The 23,212-nt window shown below is 36.5% G+C and overlaps 1 protein-coding gene across 2 annotated transcripts in view; it reads right to left on the bottom strand.

The window, feature by feature from the left end:
• sorcs2 (sortilin-related VPS10 domain containing receptor 2) overlaps positions 1-23,212 on the bottom strand; it is a 262,530-nt gene that overhangs the window by 26,065 nt on the left and 213,253 nt on the right. For both annotated transcript variants that reach the window (XM_066720074.1, XM_066720075.1), the window contains exons 5-9: positions 21,520-21,593; positions 17,603-17,667; positions 17,271-17,389; positions 10,683-10,772; positions 490-669 (exon numbers count right to left, since the gene is read on the bottom strand). In XM_066720074.1, the coding sequence (XP_066576171.1) occupies positions 490-669; positions 10,683-10,772; positions 17,271-17,389; positions 17,603-17,667; positions 21,520-21,593 (528 nt within the window). The remainder of the gene's footprint in view (positions 1-489; positions 670-10,682; positions 10,773-17,270; positions 17,390-17,602; positions 17,668-21,519; positions 21,594-23,212) is intronic.

Here is a 23,212-nt window from a genome sequence, read left to right as displayed (position 1 = left end):
TCAGCTCCTCTGTATCCTCATCAACAGTTTATTGTCATCAAGTTTGCAGCTTCCACAGAAACTCGATGGTGCTAACGGTTAATCCAACACACTTTTTTGTCATAATTCAGAGTTGTAGAGTAATTAGCAAAATCAGACTTGAAAGGAGAGAAGGCAGCCCCAAGAGCTGCAAACTGTTAAACTGTTTCTCTGAATCATTAGCTTCAGAAAAGCCGTGTAACACGAGACCGTTTGTGACAAGTCTGTGGAAATGAATTGAGTTAAAGTGAACCCAATAAAATGTTATGCTCTTCAAACTGCTCAACATTACAGGAATAAAAGGAATGTAGACCACAAGTCAGCTGGGAAAAGCGTAGAACAAAGATGTCTGGGTTAGTGATATTTAATAAAACTGTTCTGTTGCATTAATATCAAATTAAGGATAGAGATGTCCTATTTTTTTTCAATTATTTGTGTACATTTATGCTTAAATGACAATAAAGACCGTACCTCTAAAATATCAATGAGAACATTTTCTTCCGGCTGCTTGGTGCTCCGTACATTCTCTAACACAATGGAATAATAGACACCTTGTGGGTCTGATTGGTAGAGGTTGTAGGTGTCTGTTTGGTACCACTCCTGGATAGCAAGAAACACTTGGTTCTCATCTGTACTGACGATCTGCACGTCCTAGTAGAAGAGAAGACAGGAAAGATGGATTATAAATGTTGGATGAGTATTCAAGATTTGATGTTAAATGTTACATTTTAGCTACAATGTGATTCTCAAAAGCATTAATCAAAAGCATGGTTTCAGAGTAATTTCTAAAATCTATTCGGGGTCATCATTAATACTGTAAATATTAATATATACTATAATATTTTAACATAACAAAAATAAACAAACAACATGCAAACCCCTAACTGAGCATAATAAATAGATAAAGACACAGACCGAACAACAATGCCAAATAATTGTTTTTTGATGTCAAACTTGAAGTATATTATACTGTAAACAGATTCCATTATAATATAAATTGAGGCATCAGAACTGCAAAGCACAAGCAATTACTCCTCATGAGCGATTAATGCTTGTGTCAGCATATATTTAGATTAATTTAATTTAGGTTGAAAACAGCCTGTTGTTGAGGATAGAACACTGCACAATGGGCGCCCATTCATAGACTGTCCATTTGTGTAATTTCATTCTTAGGACCAATGAACACGCATAGTAAACAGAGGGTGTCGATTAGAGGAGTCGCTTCTAACTGGAGTGAGGTTGTTAGTGGAGTTCCACAGGGATCAGTACGAGGGCCTTTGCTTTTTCTAATCTATATTAATGATCTGGACTCTGGGATAGTTAGCGAACTTGTCAAATTTGCCGATGATACTAAAATAGGTGACTCAGCAGATACAATCTTGGCAGCACAGGCTATTCAGAGGGACTTAGATAATATTCAGTTGTGGGCCGACACCTGGCAGATGAAATTCAATGTGGAAAAGTGCAAGGTATTACATGCAGGTAACAACAATGTCCACTATAATTACACTATGGGAGGAACAGAACTAGATGAAGTAACGCATGAGAAAGACCTAGGAGTCTACGTGGACTCCTCACTTTCTCCAGCCAAACAATGTGGGGAAGCAATAAAAAAGGCAAACAGAATGCTAGGGTATATTGTCAAAAGTAAGAGTCATCACAATCTGGAACAAACTCCTCAGCGATGTGGCTGAAGCTATAATTTTGGGAACATTTAAAAACAGACTGGATAGGATCCTTGGATCACTTTGTTACTAATGGACACCAAACGAGCACGATGGGTTGAATGGCCTCCTCTTGTTTGTAAACTTTCTTATGTTCTTACATACTTAGGAGTCTGGATTTATTTTCCATAGAAAACCTGATTTGATCTGACACCTCAGATAAAAATAAATTCAAGGGTGATTTACATTTCCTATTTTAAACTCTAAATAAAGAAATTAAAGCATCATACTTTATGTATCTTAGTCAATTTCCTGTAGCTATCTGCCTACCTTTAAAAAAAAGTAATTATATTAGTAAGAGCTTTCTGCCTTATTTGCTGATCAAAATCTAACCTCTGAACATGATTAAATAAGTTACTGAAGTATCAAAAGATAATACAAGTGCACTGTATTCCATTTCATAAAAGAAACACAATACTGGGAGTAGCTTCATTGGGGATATGCCCCTGTATTCATGACACACATTTGAACTCAATAAGTAAACTACATTTCTAATGCTTTGCACAGTTCTCTTAGCTATGTTCAAGTGCTGACACTTTATTGTTTCTGGTAAAAAAAAAAAAAAGAAGCAGCAGCCTACCCACAGATCTATCATTTGATAATGTATTAAGTTGCACTTTTATGTTTCAGGTTCTTCTGCTGCAAGTAAAAAGCTACTATACAGTGCAATTACCAGACTTTTTACCGGAAGGATTTCTTAGTGTTTTTACACCCATTACTTCTCTAGGCACCCTGTGGAATTTAAAATAATTATAAAATATATAAAACCTGTTTGTGGATAAAAGAGAAACTCAAACAGAATAGAATGGGACATGAAGAATATTTATAGGTATTGGGGATGAGGTTGGATCTGCCTGGTCTACAGCATTAACCTGCGATATCCATACAGCAGACCTAAGTAACAGAGCTCCAGTTTAATAAGAATGCTGACTTTTCAGAAATAAATAAAAGCAGCAATGTAAAACAACATTGTTGTGAGTTATGCTGGACACAGGCTGTTCATCTGTGCATGAAGCTTTGGGGAATAGGGAGCAACAACAATACGCATGGGAGGATTCATAAATCCAAACAGACATGAAATCAGATTTATGCCATGCCATGTTTCACATGATTGGTGCATTACATCAAAAGGGATTTCGATTTACAACAGAACAGATTTACATGTGGCACATTCAGTAGTAATGTTAAAGTACTGTAAACGTGAGATAAAATAAAGGAATGTCACTATTACATACGTAGTATCGCTATCCTGATTGGAAGGTCACTCACACTTTGCAGAACACAGTGTGTCAGCTTTTGCATTATCTGCATTTGTTAGTTTGATGCACATATTTGTGGTTCTCTTACTTTCTGTATTTTCTCAGATATTCTTTAATTACAGTGAGGGAAAAAAGTATTTGATCCCCTGCTGATTTTGTACGTTTGCCCACTGACAAAGAAATGATCAGTCTATAATTGTAATGGTAGGTGTATTTTAACAGTGAGAGACAGAATAACAACAACAAAATCCAGAAAAATGCATTTCAAAAAAGTTATCAATTGATTTGCATGTTAATGAGGGAAATAAGTATTTGACCCCATTGACTTACTTGGTGGCAAAACTCTTGTTAGCAATCACAGAGGTCAGACGTTTCTTGTAGTTGGCCACCAGGTTTGCACACATCTCAGGAGGGATTTTGTCCCACTCCTCTTTGCAGATCCTCTCCAAGTCATTAAGGTTTCGAGGCTGACGTTTGGCAACTCGAACCTTCAGCTCCCTCCACAGATTTTCTATGGGATTAAGGTCTGGAGACTGACTAGGCCACTCCAGGACCTTAATGTGCTTCTTCTTGAGCCACTCCTTTGTTGCCTTAGCTGTGTGTTTTGGGTCATTGTCATTCTGGAATACCCATCCACGACCCATTTTCAATGCCCTGGCTGAGGGCAGGAGTTTCTCACCCAAGATTTGACGGTACATGGCCCCGTCCATCGTCCCTTTGATGCGGTGCAGTTGTCCCGTCCCCTTAGCAGAAAAACACCCCCAAAGCATAATGTTTCCACCTCCATGTTTGACGGTGGGGATGGTGTTCTTGGGGTCATTCCTCCTCCTCCAAACACAGCGAGTTGAGTTGATGCCAAAGAGCTCGATTTTGGTCTCATCTGACCACAACACTTTCACCCAGTTCTCCTCTGAATCATTCAGATGTTCATTGGCAAACTTCAGACGGGCCTGTACTTCTGCTTTCTTGAGCAGGGGGACCTTGCGGGCGCTGCAGGATTTCAGTCCTTCACGGCGTAGTGTGTTACCAATTGTTTTCTTGGTGACTATGGTCCCAGCTGCCTTGAGATCATTAACAAGATCCTCCCGTGTAGTTCTGGGCTGATTCCTCACCGTTCTCATGATCATTGAAACTCCACGAGGTGAGATCTTGCATGGAGCCCCAGACCGAGGGAGACTGACAGTTATTATGTGTTTCTTCCATTTGCGAATAATCACACCAACTGTTGTCACCTTCTCACCAAGCTACTTGGCGATGGTCTTGTAGCCCATTCCAGCCTTGTGTAGGTCTACAATCTTGTCCCTGACATCCTTGGACAGCTCTTTGGTCTTGGCCATGGTGGAGAGTTTGGAATCTGATTGATTGATTGCTTCTGTGGACAGGTGTCTTTTATACAGGTAACGAGCTGAGATTAGGAGTAGTCCCTTTGAGAGAGTGCTCCTAATCTCAGCTCATTACCTGTATAAAAGACACCTGGGAGCCAGAAATCTTGCTGATTGATAGGGGATCAAATACTTATTTCCCTCATTAACATGCAAATCAATTTATAACTTTTTTGAAATGCGTTTTTCTGGATTTATTTGCTATTATTCTGTCTCTCACTGTTAAAATACACGTACCATTAAAATTATAGACTGATCATTTCTTTGTCAGTGGGCAAACGTACAAAATCAGCAGGGGATCAAATACTTTTTTCCCTCACTGTATGTGCCGTGGTGGACAGTTTTGCCCAGGGCTTTATTGTTATTAAAAACACAGAGAGAGTGGTCCAGATAACTCAGACAAGCAGAACGAATGATCAACGACAATTTGCCAAGACTGTGGAAACAAAATTGGGTACCTATTAATGGCAACTGTGTTTATGTTGAATTTTGATGGTAAAATATTCAGGAGAAAATTAATATAATTGTGAGGACAGATAATAGGTGTTTGTTTATCTGATTATTATAATTTGTTTTGTATTTATAGTGGATGGTATGGAAGCCTACTTGAACTGGTTAATTTATGCAGGTCTGAGATAAATAAATTCAAAGAGATTCAGCAAATTTAAATTAATTTAATTGCCTGTATTGACCTCTACCCATGTTTATCTTCCACTGTAGTCTTCAGTACAGGACTACATTTATACACCTTTGCAGAATAAATGAAGCTCATCTGGAATATTTATACTTCTCAGCCCCAAAGCAACATTTTATTCTTTGCACGCTCATTCAGTATGCAGGTTTACAGAAGTGTTAATGGTAGGCAGATGGCTTGAGATTCAAGCATCAGCACCTTTTTATGAAACACGTTTGTTTTTAAACTGTTATGGAAAATTCTATGCACAGTCAGTGAACCTGAAAATATTCAAACCAAACACACAAGGTAATAAAAAATAGATAAACAAGTGCATGCCTTTTTGAGGAGCTGAGAGCATTAATTAAGTAAAAGTGTACATCCGTTCCTTTGTTTGGAAATGCTAGGCAAGAGATGAGCTTTTTGCCTATTGATTAAGTGGCTCTTTCACTGGTAATGTCATTTTATTAAGTACATAGAGATGAAGTTGTTGAAGGGAGGGTTGCAGGAGCTATTAGTTTACAGTTTGATATTTAATTTCTCTACGGAGATTTAAATCCCTGCTCTACTTCTGTTGGGCCTTGTGAAACACTGAAGATAATTATTTTATGTCCAAGATATCAGCTTCGGGAGCCTCAATATATCAGATTATCATAACTTCTGTGCATTTTGAGTACCACAACTGAAGACTTGAACCTGCACACATATAAATCAATGCAAAATCCCTGCCTGAAAGGCCATCAGATGCACTCCAAAGTATTTGGTTTGATACTCAAACTATCTCTCTGTCTATCTATCTACACCTCTCAAGGAAAAGAAGAATTGGGGTAATAATCTGAAATGTTATGGAACAAGACTGCCTTCATGACAGCTTTGCAAAAGTCAAACAAAACAGAACAGTTATGTATTCATATAAATGACATTTAATATTTATTTTAAATGAAGACACATAAAATATGTAAACACACTGAAACTGTAGCTGCTGAGGGTAATGAGTGAAAAATAAACATTCAATTAAAATTAAATGTTGCCCAGAGCGAACCTTTTTCCTCAGTGCCTCCATATCTGATTCACAGTAATTTAAATTAAGCAATCCATGAACAAAACCAAATTCACTATGTCATGCTAAAATCTCTATCTAATATTTAAATTTAACTCATGGGGGGAGGGGAAACTAACAGAAAAAAACAGTCTTGTGTAGACTGTTACATGAAATCTGTCGCAGGAAAGCAAAAGTATATTGAATATTAATAATATTATATTTATGCTACAAATCTGTGCTCCTGAATAATAAAAATAATTTTCAGATTTTCTTTAATGGAAGAACATTTAACATCTTCACTGAGGTGTATCATACTAAATAACATGTTGTTGGTTTCTATGTGACTCCTTAAATCGTCCAAACCAGTTAACTATCACATCCAAAATAAAAAGCTAAGTGGGAGAGTCAATTACTGTCCTACAATGCTCTGAAACCTATTGTTGAAGCCTGTGTAAAATGTTTCCCAAACTTCTATCATCAGATTAGTGCTGAAGGAGCACTTTCAAACCCTGTTTTGCAGAAATAACTAACAGGAAAAAATACAACCAGTGAAGGGCATTGCACAGAATACCACACAATACAATCAGTAGGGGACACAACAGGTGCTAAAACTATTGCTTGAAATGTCTATTTGATTATTAATTTAGTGCAAATGTTAATAATGTAGGAGACTTTCCATTTTCCATCCTGCTGATACCTAAGCAACAGTAATTAGAACAGAACTATGGCTCTTAGCTTTAAATTATAATTGAAAACGTACATTTAAGTCTTTCTTTTCAAAATAGTGTTGCCCGTTTATTTTACTTTCAGTGCTTTTTGACACCATCCGGAATAGGGGTGTCACTGTACTGAAATGTGAGTTAAAATGCTACTCTATGCACTTTCAGTACTTAGTGGGTAGTTTTCTATGTGGAAGAAAAGACAAGAGCTTTTTCTTTCATTGTTTTTTTTTCCTTTCTTAGCAGCTTCAAGAAATGCTCCAAGACATACTTCTCTAAACTTCCAGGGTCAGCAGAAAAATAAAAAAAGAGAGAATATGATAGCAAAACACCTAGCTACCTATAAAAACTAAAAAAACGAAAACATGACAGTTAAAAAACAAATAGGAAGCTGTCTACAAAACCCTGAATTCTTATACATTTTTGTTTTCAATAAGTGGCTTTCAAAACACTCCATAGTGAGACATGAAATTGCAATATGAATCAGTTGCATTTTTCAAAAGCTTTTCAATTATTTACAAAGGAAAACAGTCGCTTTAACAGCTTCATTCTGATTATTTATTTTACCTCTAGTCATAACTCATGAACCTCTTGAAAGCGTGACCTACATAATTAAAGGAACAGAAATGTGTAATTGTCTAACACAGCAGTTGTGATTATCTTGGTCACTTATACCGAAGCACATTTCAACAATGTTTTGGCCATTAATTGGGTTCATCATGGAGAACACTCTGGAAAAGTGTTTTTCAATCTACCTCTCTATCTAGAGATCGATTTATTTATTGATTTATTGCAGAATTTATCTTTCTCCCATTAGATTTGATCTCCATGTCTTTCTATCAAACCTGTGTTCGTCCGTGCTCAGCACCATCTTGCCGACTCTGATACACAGAAGACCCATTTCCTGGCTCACTCCTTGTTTCAATTAAAGCAAATATTACTGACAATGGCAACCACAAAGATTCCCTTTCTACGCAGGGTGAAACTGACAAGAACGTATCGCTGACAGCTGGTTCCATTAATCTCAGCACAGCTATTAATATTATGTCTGGGGTGAAAAAAAGTCTTTCAATTACATCATGAAATCTGGTCAGAGTGACATTTAAGCTTTCTTTTTAGCAGATGGCACCCCAAGAACTGCTTCTGAAAACAGCGCTGCTCAGCTCCTCAAAGGGTGCAGTATTGGAGGCTTTAGATTAGACTCTTTAAATTAGCAATGGCTTAAAAAATGGGGAAAGTGTTAAATCGATCCAATTAAGCAACAAATTAAGATTTAATTAAGATTTGGGGAGGAATAAATATGCGAAAACCCTGCAGCCTTTGAAGTGCAAAATTGAGCTCCACTAGAGGCTTTAAGCCACATATTAGGAGGGAGTGTTCACAAAATCTAAGTGCCTGGTTCTTTGCGTTGGTTTTCATTCCAATCAAACGCTGTGCTGCAACATAAAGTAAACATATACAGTGGGGGGAAAAAGTATTTGATCCCCTGCTGATTTTGTACGTTTGCCCACTGACAAAGAAATGATCAGTCTATAATTTTAATGGTAGGTGTATTTTAACAGTGAGAGACAGAATAACAACAAAAAAATCCAGAAAAACGCATTTCAAAAAAGTTATAAATTGATTTGCATGTTAATGAGGGAAATAAGTATTTGACCCCTTCGACTTAGTACTTGGTGGCAAAACCCTTGTTGGCAATCACAGAGGTCAGACGTTTCTTGTAGTTGGCCACCAGGTTTGCACACATCTCAGGAGGGATTTTGTCCCACTCCTCTTTGCAGATCCTCTCCAAGTCATTAAGGTTTCGAGGCTGACGTTTGGCAACTCGAACCTTCAGCTCCCTCCACAGATTTTCTATGGGATTAAGGTCTGGAGACTGGCTAGGCCACTCCAGGACCTAAATGTACTTCTTCTTGAGCCACTCCTTTGTTGCCTTGGCTGTGTGTTTTGGGTCATTGTCATGCTGGAATACCCATCCACGACCCATTTTCAATGCCCTGGCTGAGGGAAGGAGGTTCTCACCCAAGATTTGACGGTACATGGCCCCGTCCATCGTCCCTTTGATGCGGTGCAGTTGTCCCGTCCCCTTAGCAGAAAAACACCCACAAAGCATAATGTTTCCACCTCCATGTTTGACGGTGGGGATGGTGTTCTTGGGGTCATTCCTCCTCCTCCAAACACAGCGAGTTGAGTTGATGCCAAAGAGCTCGATTTTGGTCTCATCTGACCACAACACTTTCACCCAGTTCTCCTCTGAATCATTCAGATGTTGGCAAACTTCAGACAGGCCTGTACATGTGCTTTCTTGAGCAGGGGGACCTTGCGGGCGCTGCAGGATTTCAGTCCTTCACGGCGTAGTGTGTTACCAATTGTTTTCTTGGTGACTATGGTCCCAGCTGCCTTGAGATCATTAACAAGATCCTCCCGTGTAGTTCTGGGCTGATTCCTCACCGTTCTCATGATCATTGAAACTCCACGAGGTGAGATCTTGCATGGAGCCCCAGACCGAGGGAGACTGACAGTTATTTTGTGTTTCTTCCATTTGCGAATAATCGCACCAGCTGTTGTCACCTTCTCACCAAGCTGCTTGGCGATGGTCTTGTAGCCCATTCCAGCCTTGTGTAGGTCTACAATCTTGTCCCTGACATCCTTGGACAGCTCTTTGGTCTTGGCCATGGTGGAGAGTTTGGAATCTGATTGATTGATTGTTCTGTGGACAGGTGTCTTTTATACAGGTAACGAGCTGAGATTAGGAGCACTCCCTTTAAGAGAGTGCTCCAAATCTCAGCTCGTTACCTGTATAAAAGACACCTGGGAGCCAGAAATCTTGCTGATTGATAGGGGATCAAATACTTATTTCCCTCATTAACATGCAAATCAAATTATAACTTTTTCTACATACGTTTTTCTGGATTGTTTTGCTATTATTCTGTCTCTCACTGTTAAAATACACGTACCATTAAAATTATAGACTGATAATTTCTTTGTCAGTGGGCAAACGTACAAAATCAGCAGGGGATCAAATACTTTTTTCCCTCACTGTGTATTGCTGTGTGTTTCAAGTAGGAAAAACTGAGTTCCACATTGCAATAGCTACCAGATGTTGCAGATAAGTTGTCCCCCCACACCCCCCAAGAAAAATCCATATACATACCAGGTGCTTTTTAATCCTTAAAACAAATGTGTAGTTGACATTTACCAGAACTAAAAAAAAATGTGTGTTGTGTTGTTCGCCCTTGTGTGGTTGTCCTGTCCCCTCCCCCAGCTTTGATCATATACAGATTTTTTCATATCCTTTGGTAAAATTGTACAAACTTTAGTACTGGGAAAGATAACTACAGTATCATGCATTAATAACATTATGTATGCATTTAATACAACTATTACTACTACTACTACTACTACTACTACTACTACTAATAATAATAATTAATAATAATAATAATTAATAATAATAATAATAATATTATAATAATAATAATAATAATAATAATAATAATAATAATAATAATAATAAGGGAGGGATATTATACAAATGTTTGAATAGTACATATTGATAATAAGCTCAAATAGAACTGCACTAGAATCATCAAAATCACACCTAAAATAGTCATTCTAAGAGAGGTGTACTCCCATTACATCATCTCAGTAAATACATTGCAACATTTTTAAAAATGCATCAGGCAGCTGGAATATGACAACTTTATCAAGGGCCCAGATACCAGCTTGTGACATCTTAATTTGTTGCATAGCAGTTTGTGTGTGATGCATTCAGTGTTTGTTTGGTCGATTCAGGCTGCACATACAGACTTGCACATTGCTGTTAAATGAAAGTTTGTGGATAATAAATCAAAAGAAAAAGTACCTTTGGTAAGGCATACTTTGGGAACCTCATCTGCACAAATTCATTCCTTCGATACGAGACGTAGTGCTTGGTTCGGTTTCCAGTTGTTACCTTGAAGAAACGAAAAATAAATGATCAATTTATGGACATGATTGGCATTCATTAGGTATACATTTAGGGTGCGTCTGTTCAGTTTTTAACATTTCGGTAGGACATTATATTTGACAAGCCTCCGTGGATGTGACTGACAATCCAATCAGTACACATCTCTTCATAAAATGGCATGGAGCTGTATGTTAGCTTAGATAATCTCACAGTACAACAGCAAGAGCAATACTGAAGACCATGCCAGTCTAAACCAATATACTTAAAAAGCTTAGAAATGGGAGGAAATACTCAACGTAACACTTTTAGTAAATTAATGTTTCATACATCTCCCTAAATGCCTTTGAAAAAGATTATGATTTAATAACCATTTTACATAATTGCAGTGAAGCACTTCAAGTATATGTGGAAGCTCTTTTGACAGATGAACCACTGCAATTTATATATGGCTCAGATTAAACACACAAATAGAAATTTAATGAAGATCTGACAAAGTAAAAAAAAAAGAGATCTAATATAATATATTATTGTTCTTTGGTAATAAGACATTATAGTTTAATAAGAACTGCTAGTGACAACTAAAGCAGGCACCTCTCTCCTTTCTGCAGAAAGCTGACCACTGCTGAAAAGTTTGGTCTTCAAACAGCTATTTTTTATTATTTCTTTCCCATATTCTGAATGGTTAATCAAAGATGCGACTCTGGGGAAATCTTCTACGACACATTTGTTTAATATTTTTGTCTACATCAAACCCCTTTTGGCTGCCAAAAAAGGCAATGTGATTGAAAGATTTCAGTCACATTGCCTTTTTTGGCAGCCAAAAGGGGTTTGATGTAGACAAAAATATTAAACAAATGTGACATTCATTGATCTTAAAAACTGGGCCAGGAATTCAGCGTGCACCACCTGTCAGCACAAGCCATGGAGATATGAAAAGTCATATGTTAACATCCTTTTTACAATTCTGAGATATGATAAATACAATATTAAGTGTACAGAGCAAAAACTAGCATTAATCTTATGCCTCTTATGCTGAAGACTTGAAGAGTTCTTGAATAATGTTTCACTAAACTATATTAACTCTACTATATAAATTATATAGTAAGGGGTACAGCACTAGAGAGTAAAATGTTTAGTAATAGTGTAAAAACACAGTTGTCTGTTTTTCAGTTGTTGTTTTGTTGAGTAAAACTGGTAAGATGTTCATTTACTGTGAAATTTGTCTAAATTACCATTTGTCACTGACAGAAGGGAGAATACATGAATAATGTGCTCATCTTATACTTTCTTTAATATCTGATATCTTTCTTTTTAATGGAAATTATATCATACTTTTCCAACAGTAAGATATTCCAACTAACATTCTTTTCAATTTAGCTACAACATTATGTTAGTTATTAACATCACATCTTATTTATTTACACTTCAACTAACATGTAAACTGTTGAAAAAATGAAATTATTTTGTAAATACATTCATAATTTTTTTTATAATTATATAATTTATTTTACAAAAATGTTCACATTATTGTAACAGTTCTGTTGTTTTAAGATCTGAGGATCTGGTAGAAATATTCTACAGTAGGAAATGTTTAGTTCCAGACACTTGGCATAGATCTGAAAAGCTCGGCATGTAGTCTGCATAATGCATTTTTTTTCCATTTGTCTCCATGGGAGTAAAGTCTGCACTAGTGATGAAGGATGACATCACCTTTTGATATATTGTTTATAGTAATTTAAAAGCAGAATTGTTTGTGTTGCAATTAGCAAATCGACACATTTTCTACATATGGAAAAAGCATTCTTTCCAAAATGGCATTCCGAGAGCGAAACTGGAAAGCTGTCAATTTTATCAAGATGGGCTGAGATATAAACTGCTTTCCCAGTTACTTTCCTTCAAATGAGGTGTACAGAGTTTCAATTGTTCTTTGATGGGCATCTAACCTTTCGCATATAACAACCACCATAAGCAGTCACTTCAGGAAAAAGGGAAAAAAACAGGTAAGATAATATTTCTCATAATTAGAACGTGAGAAAACTCCCTGGAGATAAGCCTTTTCTTTTTATAATTTAGGTATCAAAATTAATTCTGTCTTCCAGCTTTGCTTCACACACCCAGGATAATTATACCTAAGGACTAAGTTAGGATTTTTTTTTTTTTTTTAATACTGAATTAATTTAATAAGAATAAAGAATTCTTTAACAATGGGACCCTGGGTTTTAATTTTGTCTCAGATAAAATGAGGTTGCTGGCCTCAACCCTGCTGGTACTGGCACCTTTCCAGTCAAAAGGTTGGCAAATAAATACCGGTACGTGGCTGTCGAACTTAACCCCTTGGAGCCATAAAGAGGACAAGCCTCTGGGAATGTTTGGCGCATACTTACAAATAAAATCTGTAGGACATAACATGGTATACGGTACTTGTGTCACCTGATAATCTACATATGCGGCTTTTAGTAAGTATTACTACTGATAAAATAAAACAGTGAAGAAACACACAGATATCACAGAGGATAACAGGACAATAGATTCAAATTCAAATGTCAAATTCAAAACACACCTCTGCTGGACTCCATTACAGAAATTGTTTTTGTGCTTTGTTTGTTTTTCCTATCGCCATATGATTTAGATTTCAGACTTTCAGTGCTGGATAAAGGGTTAAGTGTAACCACTGAGATCCCGTCAATCAACATCACTCCCTAGATGCATGTGGCTGCCAGGCTGGGTCAGACCTGCACAGGCAGGTGGGCAGAGAATACCTCGTGGGCTGAAATGCCATCTGACTGTGGATGGGGCAGGCTTTCATGTGCCAGCCGTGTCCTCCAGCTCAGGAGGACTCTGGGGCTCTCTTCATGAGCTCGGCCTGATGGATGAAACACCTGGAGTTGCGACCAGCCATTCTGCTGCTTGTATTTATTTAAATATATATTTTGGTAAAGGTAATTGAAGTGTGAATGAGACTAAGATACATCTGTACAGTGCCTACAGGAACTATTCACCCCACTTGGACTTTTACACATGTTGTTGTGTTACAAGCTGGAATTTTAATGCATTTAAATTGGATTTACAAAACCTATTCCACACTTTCAATATGGAAAAATGTGGGGGTGAAAAACAAATGAAAAATAAAAACCTGAAAAGTCTTCACACCCTTTGCTATGATATATTAGCTCTGGTGCAACCAGTTGCCTTCAGAATTAAGTTGAATAGAGCCCATCTGTGTGCAATAAAAGTGGTTCACGTGATTTCAGATAAAATACACATGTCTCTGCAAATCTCAGAGTTGGGTAGGGCATTCAAAGCTAAGATACTACCATGAAAACCAAGGAGCTTTCAGAAAAAATCTGGGATAAAGCTGTGGAAAGGCAAAGATCCGGGTAGGGGTATAAAAAGATTTCAAAACATCTGAATAGCCCTTGGAGCAGTCAAGTCGATCACTAAGAAGTGGAAGGTATACATCACAATGCAATCTGCTCAGAGCAGGTGGTCCATGTGTCAAGAATAGCTGGGACAGGGTAGTCCACATGGCTGCACCAATATTAGATTATTGATTGTAATGAATCCCCAGTTGCCTTGCTTATAATATGTGTGTAGCTTGTCACGGTAGAGATTGCTGCTCATAGTTGAGATGAGAAATTCCCCGTTTCAGCCCTCTCCTCCCGCTGTAAGTTTCCAGTTGGAATTCCACCTGCAGCTTGGTAAGTGACCACCGCTTAACCCAGTGTGATCTTTAATGCGTGTTATTTTGTTTATTGGTTTTAAATGCTGCGTTTGTTCAGGACAGGCATGTGTGTGAACTTACCCGATCGACAGAGATACTGTTTTTATTAATGGCAGTTATGTTTGTATATAAACAGTGGCTGGCATTTGATAACCTTTTTCTCTTTGGTTTGCAGGAATCCAGCGGTGCCAGTCACTGTTTCTTTTATAATTTTTCATGGTCTATCTTAGTGTTTATTTTGAAGTCTCTTTGATGCAGATCTGTTAGTAAATCAGTGTTTATTTAATCTATTTATTTGGGGTCTTTTGTTTATGAATACACTACAGCGGGTTACTACAGGCATGCTGGGTTTGTTAGCACTTGGTTTCTTCAACCAGACTGCAGATCGAGTCAATTTACACTGTTATTTTAGAAGGTTTGCACTTTAAAATTGTATTTATATGGTTTGAGCGTTTCTAGATTGTCGGTTGATTTGGGTTGGTTGGTTTAGTTGCGATTCATTGTGTTTCACTTTTGGTTTGCTGTGTGCCTTTTCTTTTTTTATGGTTGCCTGATCGACGTGAGCTCAGAGAGCTCCAGTGAGACTGCCTACTATTTCGAGTAACATCCAATTGAGTCCAATTCAATACACACTGTTTGCTAGCAAAGAAGAACCATTTTTGTATTAATATTTTTTATTTTACTTGGTAATAAACTGTAATATACTGCACTACTGTCTCTTGTTCCTTCACTAAATTGAGAGGGACAAGCAATTTTATTTCCTGTTGCCTTTATCACCTTGGGAAGGGCAGATGAAATTCAATGTGGACAAGTGCAAGGTATTACATGCAGGTAACAAAAATGTCCACTATAATTACGCTATGGGAGGAATAGAACTGGATGAAGTATCACATGAGAAAGACCTAGGAGTCTATGTGGACTCCTCACTTTCTCCATCCAAACAATGTGGGTGAAGCAAAAAAAAAGGCAAACAATGTTAGGGTATATTGTCAAAAGTGTAGAATTGAGAACAAGGGCAGTAATGTTCAGACTGTACAATGCACTAGTTAGAGCTCATCTGGATACTGTGGACAGTTCTGGGCTCCACACGTCAAGAAAGATATCGCTGCTCTAGAGGCAGTTCAGAGGAGAGCAACCAGACTTATTCCAGGTCTGAAGGGAATGTCCTACTGAGAGACTGAGGAACTGAACCTTTTCACCCTGGAACAGAGGAGACTACGTGGGAACTTGATTCAAGTCTTCAAAATGAAAGGCATCGACTGCTGTCTATAAGTGATCCCCAAGCAACCTGACAGAGATTGAGCAAATCACCTATAATAATGGGCAAATATTGCACAATGAAGATGTGCAAACCTGTACAAACTGACCCCAAAAGACTCACAGCTGTAATTGCTTCCAAAGGTAGTTCTACCAAGTATTGACCTGAGGGCGACTACATATCTAACCAAGACATTTCAGGTTTTTAATGTTTCATTAACTTTTGTTTCACAATAAAAATCACTTGGCTCTTCAAAGTTGTGAGTAGGTTTAAATAAATCTAATTTTCACAACACAGTGAAAAAGTATGGGTGGGAGAATACTTCCTATAGGCACCGTATATCTGAGGCAACCCCCAGTGGCACCAAGTGAAGGAGATCATGCACAACCACTCCTGATTGTGTGGGGAGATTTATGCAGTGACATTAATGACTTTATTGATAATAATTATGCCAAATTGTATATTGAACTAACACAGGCTAGCATACATATTATTGAACACAGCATATGTGTGTATTTTCAAATATGTGATTTCATATTTATTTTGTATAGTTATACATGAATATACTGCTTCTGGACTTTCCCCATATTCATCTAATTTGTCATATGAATCATATTTGACATTTCATTATCTGTCACATCCTGTTTTGGTTTAGAAAGGTCTGCATAATTGACTCTGTTTCAGAGAGAGAGATACACTGTAAACTAGATTCCTGACTAATTAATTATAATGTGGAAGGCTCACGATTAGGAAGGCTCACAAAGTCCAAAGTATATAATCTTGGTGCTCATGTTACACAATTAATAAAGACTGTAAAGCATAACAACAAGCAAAATTAATGCTTTTCCAAGTGATGCATAAATATCATTGTTCACCATTTTGAATGTATGTCTGATGCATCTGCCATTCTAACCTATATATGTTGTCAAATATTTTAAGGATTATAGCACAATAATTTGTTTACACTGACCTTCTGTGCCACCCACACTGTAACAAGATTAAAAACAGACTGGCTCTGCATGTTCAGTAATCTCTGTGTTTTAGTATGCATGGGGGCCTCCCGTCTCTCATGTGTTCACTGAGCATGTCTGCCGAGACAGTTGCCATGACTTCATTTCCTACTCCTCATTTGACGAATCCCTTAAAAATATCAGTCAGCATTATCTTAGATAACAGCAGGGCAGCCAGTGGTGCCATGGTCTTCAGAAGGACTTTAGGAGTCAAAGACAGAAGCACCTGGTTTTGGAAACAAGAGGTTATCAAAGAAAGACTAACACCACAAATAATCCAGGAAGCATTCAAAAGTTCCTAAAACATATTCAGTATCTAATCCCCTTGCTGCTGGTCATAAATCATTTCATATTATACTATATCATAACAATATGACCAAGAAAAAATGTAACTGAAATTAAGCTTCCCATCTAGAAAGAATTTAACATAAGTGTGTGACATGAGTGATGAAGATGTTAGTTTTTTCCTTTTTGCCCTTTATTTCTGCTAAAAAATCAAACTCAGTCAATGTTACCTTCACAAATATGTAATCATCCTGGACTGCCAGTGAATTCTGATCTATCTTGCCAAGGAACTGGGCCGTCACCATCTTGTCAGAGCAGTTCTGGATCAAGCAGGTCACATACAGGAAGCCTACACAGACATTAAAAAAGGTATAAACTACTGCAGAACTGTATTACAAGGGGTAACGCTTTCCTTGAAAAGAAGTGCACTGAGGTATCAAGTAGTCTACGTTTGCTTCAAGAAAACAAATTCTCTGCATAATTAAATACAGCAGATCTCTACACATGCTATATTACATATATATATATATATATATATATATATATATATATATATATATACCTCCACTGGTGTCCTGCATTTCCATATGAACCAGGTCAGGATCAACATCAATTCCTGCCACAGACCTGCAAGACAGCAATAAGAAAACAGATACATTTTGTGTGAGTTTTTACATTCTTACATTAGCAATGCCACTGAAAATACAACTTAAATTAAAAACAGAGCAGAAACAGTAGTCTATGTATGCTGATGAATAGTGTCTGACTAACAGAATAATACAGTTTTTTAACTACTTTTGTTTATAACAGAAGCACTCAAATAAGTATCAAAAATATGATTCCCTCACATCAGTCTGTTTTATACATTAAAATATAGGCTATATGCTGTTTGACTTTTTCAGAATATACAGACTAATCTTTACTTTCCAGATGGTTCATGGCTAAATTTAAAAATATACCAACAATAGATCATAAAAAAAACTTTAATAATGGATTATTAAAAAGAATGCACTCGACAAATCATTTCATACATCATATAAGGTTCAAATTGTATGTCAAAGGGAAGGGATCTGGAATCAACTGTGCCACTTTATCACTGTAAACCAAGAGGCAATCAAAACATTCACCTGGCCACCCATTACAAATTGCAATCCCATTCTGGGTTTCCATTAGGTAGAAGCAAGAAAGCCATGGCAAATAATAAGCTGCCAATAAGTACCAGATCTGTCATTTTTCTGTTGGCCATTTATTGGTTCAGAGATTTGATTTAATCTAGTTCAAGTACACAGGAGTATATTGACTACAACACAAAACAGATTACAGAGAAGAGGGCATTGTTCAGCCCAGTTTGCTTATTGGGTTTACACCTTCCTCTACTAAATAAAAAATAAAACATATTAGATAAAATATTTACAGCGTAATCTACCACATACATAGACAACACTACAAATGTAGTCAAGCATATCAAGTTGGAAAAGTGATGCCTGGAAAATAAAAAAATGGCAAACACACCAACATTAAGACAGAAAACACACAAAACAGGGAAAAACACAGATTGAAATAGGCAGTACAATGTTACCTGAATGCCCTTTAAATATGACCTTTTTGAAATCTCAACTTTTGAAATAGCTCAATTTGTATTTGTACTGAAGGATGGAATTCCCAAGCTTATACATCTGCAATACTTCCAGCGAATGCACACAAAAATAACAATGTTTGTGCCTTCCAGTGTAAGACAGCTCTGTATCAACTGCAGTTTGATTATGCCAGTGCTGGCAGGTGCACCACTAACAAAAATAGAAGGATTTTGATTCTACGGGAAAAGATTTGTCCAAACCTGCTGTTCTGGTTATTTTTTTTAAAGATTGATAATTTGTATATAGGTCACTGAACCACATTTGTGTTACACCACATATGTAAAGTTTGCAGTATCTGCATGTTACATTTTACATACATTTATTATGTAGCAATGGTGGCATTTACAGAAAAAGTTGTGACTGCTTTTCTTCAAATGTTTTGGCCGTAACTTCCTGGGAATATATTTATATGCGGGTCTGATTTAGCCAGGGATACCAAACCTCACTCTTCCATGTCCTGGCTACCCAAGGTACCCCTTTTCCTTACCCAAAAAGGCAAGACAGTACAGAACATGCTCCTTGGACTCCATCCGAGGCTTTGCATGTGTTACTGCCCCCCTTTTAACCACAGCTTGTTCCCTCGCTGCACCAAACAGACTGACAACCACCAGCAGCTCTGTTTGTCTTCTGACACCAGTGCAATCATGGTGGTGGCTGGCAGTCTGAGACAAACAGCTGGACTCTGTTGTGCTATTCAGACACAAATGTGTACTCATCCAATAGTATATTCAAAACTGTTGTTAGCATTACTATTATAATAATACGTATCAATATCCTTATGTATATTGGTATGTTGTATAAACATAGTGAGCACGAGATATAATCTGGTAAGCATGAGATAGTGGCATGCATTTTACTCTGTAAGAAAGCTTTGGAAACTGGTAATCTTAATGACTAATCATTTGAAAACCCAAAGGCAAAGACCACCCTATCAGACATATTTATTTGAGCTAGCAGACCATGTGACAGCAGCTCCTCTCAGTCTTGAGAGTGCAGCATGCTAAGACAGATCGTTCTTTATGCTCCCTTTTTCTGAATGAAAAATCCATCGGGGGTAGACAGATTCCAAAATCAACATTTCACTATTTCTTGAATTTTCTGACAGCTTTAAGTTAGAGTAATTTAAAGAGTATTCCAGATGTTGAGGATGGAAGTGTAAAGAGCTTCTATAGACAGACACTCTTACATAAAACACTAGCAAATGTAGTGCATTAGAAATTAGAAAGATGGAAATACAATCAGTTAACTTTGAAAAGGGAAAAAGGTTATAAGGAAAAATGTGTGTATGATAACCAATTTGGAAGGCACTTTTAGGTAATGTTTTGAGAACACTATTGGAAGCATGGGAAACTTTTTATTCTTTATATATGTAAGCTTTGACACAATGCTTTAAAATGGCCAAAGCAGTAAATACAGACAATCCCCTAATTTGTTCTGTTCCTCAGCTATCTACCTAAATCAGAAATTTGCTCTTTACACATCTAACATAATATTTTCCTAACTCAGAAATGTTCATAATGGGGCCTATGGGAACATTTTAAGTAAAGTCGATTTTATGCAAGTCAGGAACCCGGGGAGTGCCTGTATTCCAGTACACAGGGAAACGGTCTTAGGATAAAACTAGCTACCAATTTAGGCCTACATATATTGTGTGTCATCCTGAAAGGAATACATCAGATTGTGCAAGTCTCAAGACTCATGGGCTTAAATTTACTGATCCAAAACCACAGCAATTTTCTGCTAGAGTGACATACAATGTTTTTCTTTAACCTCTATTGTGTACTAGATTCCCATCCTGAAAATCTGGATAGAAATTCCAAATAACAGAAACCTGGTCAGTATGTGAAAGAGAAGTAAACTTTTTTTAAACAAACAAATAAACAAAAATACATAACTCGATTAAAATGTAAGCTATCTGTGTGTTATTAACTTGGCTTTTAGAAAGAATTACTGTAGCTACTTAGAAAAAGAAAAGTGTTATTGATTTGTCGGCACTGCAAAAGCCATCTAACTTCTCATCTTTCTTTTAATATCCAATAGCCTTAAGTGTACTGCCTATATTCCAGTTTTTATACTTGCATTTGCTCTCAGACACTACAGTCAAGGTTAAGAAGCATCTGAGATAATTGGAACATAGACACAGTAGTTCTAGTCCTCTCAAGTGAAACTATTTAAATAGCCGCCTGCATTTGACAGATGTCATATTTTTTTTGCTGCTAATGTTGAGGTATTAAATACAAATACATAATGATTCCACTGTCAAAATCAAATTCTCAAAATAGTGTGAGACAGTCTAGTCATACAATGAAATCCACAATTGTAAACATGCTTCAGTATAAACAGGTACAAGTATTGCTGCATTGTCAGCATACAACATTGCTAACATAGTGAGGTTTAGTTTCCAATGTACAAAAAACAGTTTTCAAACCAGAAGTCTCTAACTTCAAGCCATATTTTCTTTAAGTGTCACTTAGGGGGGAAAAGAAAAGTGTAACAAACATGTGCTTTCAGTCTTATTTGTTGATGTTCCGTGCCATGGTAGCCTAATATTGGATCATATTATAAAAACACTGCAGCCCAAAAATGCATCCCGTCCTTTCATAAAAATACTTAATACTTTTACAAATCTAAAATAGCCTACAATAATAAAAATAAAATGACCATGCTAGGAAATAAATGCCCCAGTGTATTTTCCTGTTTAATGGGCTACGAGGAGTCAAACTTAGAATGACAATTTATTCTCGAAGCACTTCTTCATGGAGGAGCATAATCACACATCTAAATTAGTTATTTGACAGAAAAAGCTACTACTGCTAATAATAATATATTTTTTTTAAATCACCAAAAAAAACGATCCTTGGTCACTCGTTCTTGAAGAGAAGTCCATTTCCTCCCCAGGTCTGTAGACACATACAGCTAGAGTGGGAAATACAATTACAAGTGTTTAAATCTCCACACAAATATACAAAAAACACAATATTTGATTATATAAGATACTGTAGAAGGTTTCAAATTCAATTTATGGCTAGCTCCCCCACTGTCCTCTAAGGACTAATTTGGAAAGAGTCCAATAATCTATTTATCACATTTCTTCAAATTTCAGTAGTCAATTTGAGTATCAGATAGAATTTGTGGGGGAAAGAAAACTAATACTCACATCAAAACAACTCAAAGCAACCAAGCATGCCACTAGCATTGTTAATGAATGAATGAATCATCATTACCATCAGTTTTAGTTCTGCAAATAGAACGTATAAACTACAAAGCAACAGCAAATGATACAAAACAAATATTAACTGTTTTGTTGTATATATTTTTGATCACATATTGAAAATAATTAAAATTTTGTATGACTGCAAAAAGCACATAGCAAAAGTAATTGACCAGGTGAAAACATTTCTAAATGTCCTGGTTCAACAATCTTGGCCTTCTCCATTAATCTGTTTTGGCTTTAACATACTTTGTTTATACATTTATGTGATATTGATTTTTTAGGTAATGAGAAGCTATTGATTTTTAAGAATATTCAAGACTTTTGTACCAAGCTTTAGAGGACAAATTATTGCACATCTGACTGAAAAATTTTCCTTTCCACTTCAGTGATTTAGATCTTTGTTACTGTCTCGTCTAATCCCTGATTAAATAAATTACAAGTGCGTGTACAACTTCAAACTTCTTCATGAATCATTAATCATATATAGCACTACATACCATATCAGAAGATTTGGTTTCTGGCACATTAACAAATGGCAGACAAAATTGTGCAAATCACACTAGCATTGTGTCCATTAGCAACATTTCACAGTTTGGTTAAATGTGTATTCAAATTTAAATTAATATATTGACCATCTGTATGTGGTTTGAGCTGTCCCAAGAACTGATAAACAATGGTAACACTTTACAATAAGTCTTCCTAGTTACAGTGTATTTACATAGTAGGTACTCAGTAACTACACTAGTTGGTACTCAAATGTACAGTGTAATTATGCATTATTACAATGTATTTAATGTGTAATAAGTGGGCCATGCCCGGTATAGCTCCAAAGGTAGCCTTCCATACTGGACAATTGTGTAGTTAGATATAATGTTAATAATATTTACACATTGAGTATGTTGTAATAAAGCATAATTACACTGTTCTTATAAGTAACTACAGAAAAGGTACATACTTTGAAAGTGGTTTTATTTTCACTCAGTTTTATTCAGTAGATTACTGGAGTTGAATTGTTCCAGAGCTACTCTTCAACACAATGATAAGTAGATGATATTGAGGAACTATTTAAATGTACAGTAATTACTGGTGATGATTATGGTACATAATTGGAATAAAATTATAATTCAACATACAAATTCTAGTTAATAAGATAGCAGTTATTTTTTTAAAATATTGAATTTTGAATGCAGATAAAACCTAGTCCCTATTCGCACTTCAGCTGTTGAATCTCAATATAAATTTTAACCTTAAAATAAGTGGTCTGATTTGGCTGGAAGAAAAATCTAATTCTGAAGTCTAAAATCAGTTCAGTTCATTTCAA

This window comes from Amia ocellicauda, chromosome 13 (genome assembly GCF_036373705.1).
Source record: "Amia ocellicauda isolate fAmiCal2 chromosome 13, fAmiCal2.hap1, whole genome shotgun sequence".
NCBI classification, from domain to species: domain Eukaryota; kingdom Metazoa; phylum Chordata; class Actinopteri; order Amiiformes; family Amiidae; genus Amia; species Amia ocellicauda.
The sequence above is the reverse complement of the archived record's forward strand: the minus strand, read 5'-3'. Positions and strand labels throughout refer to the sequence as shown.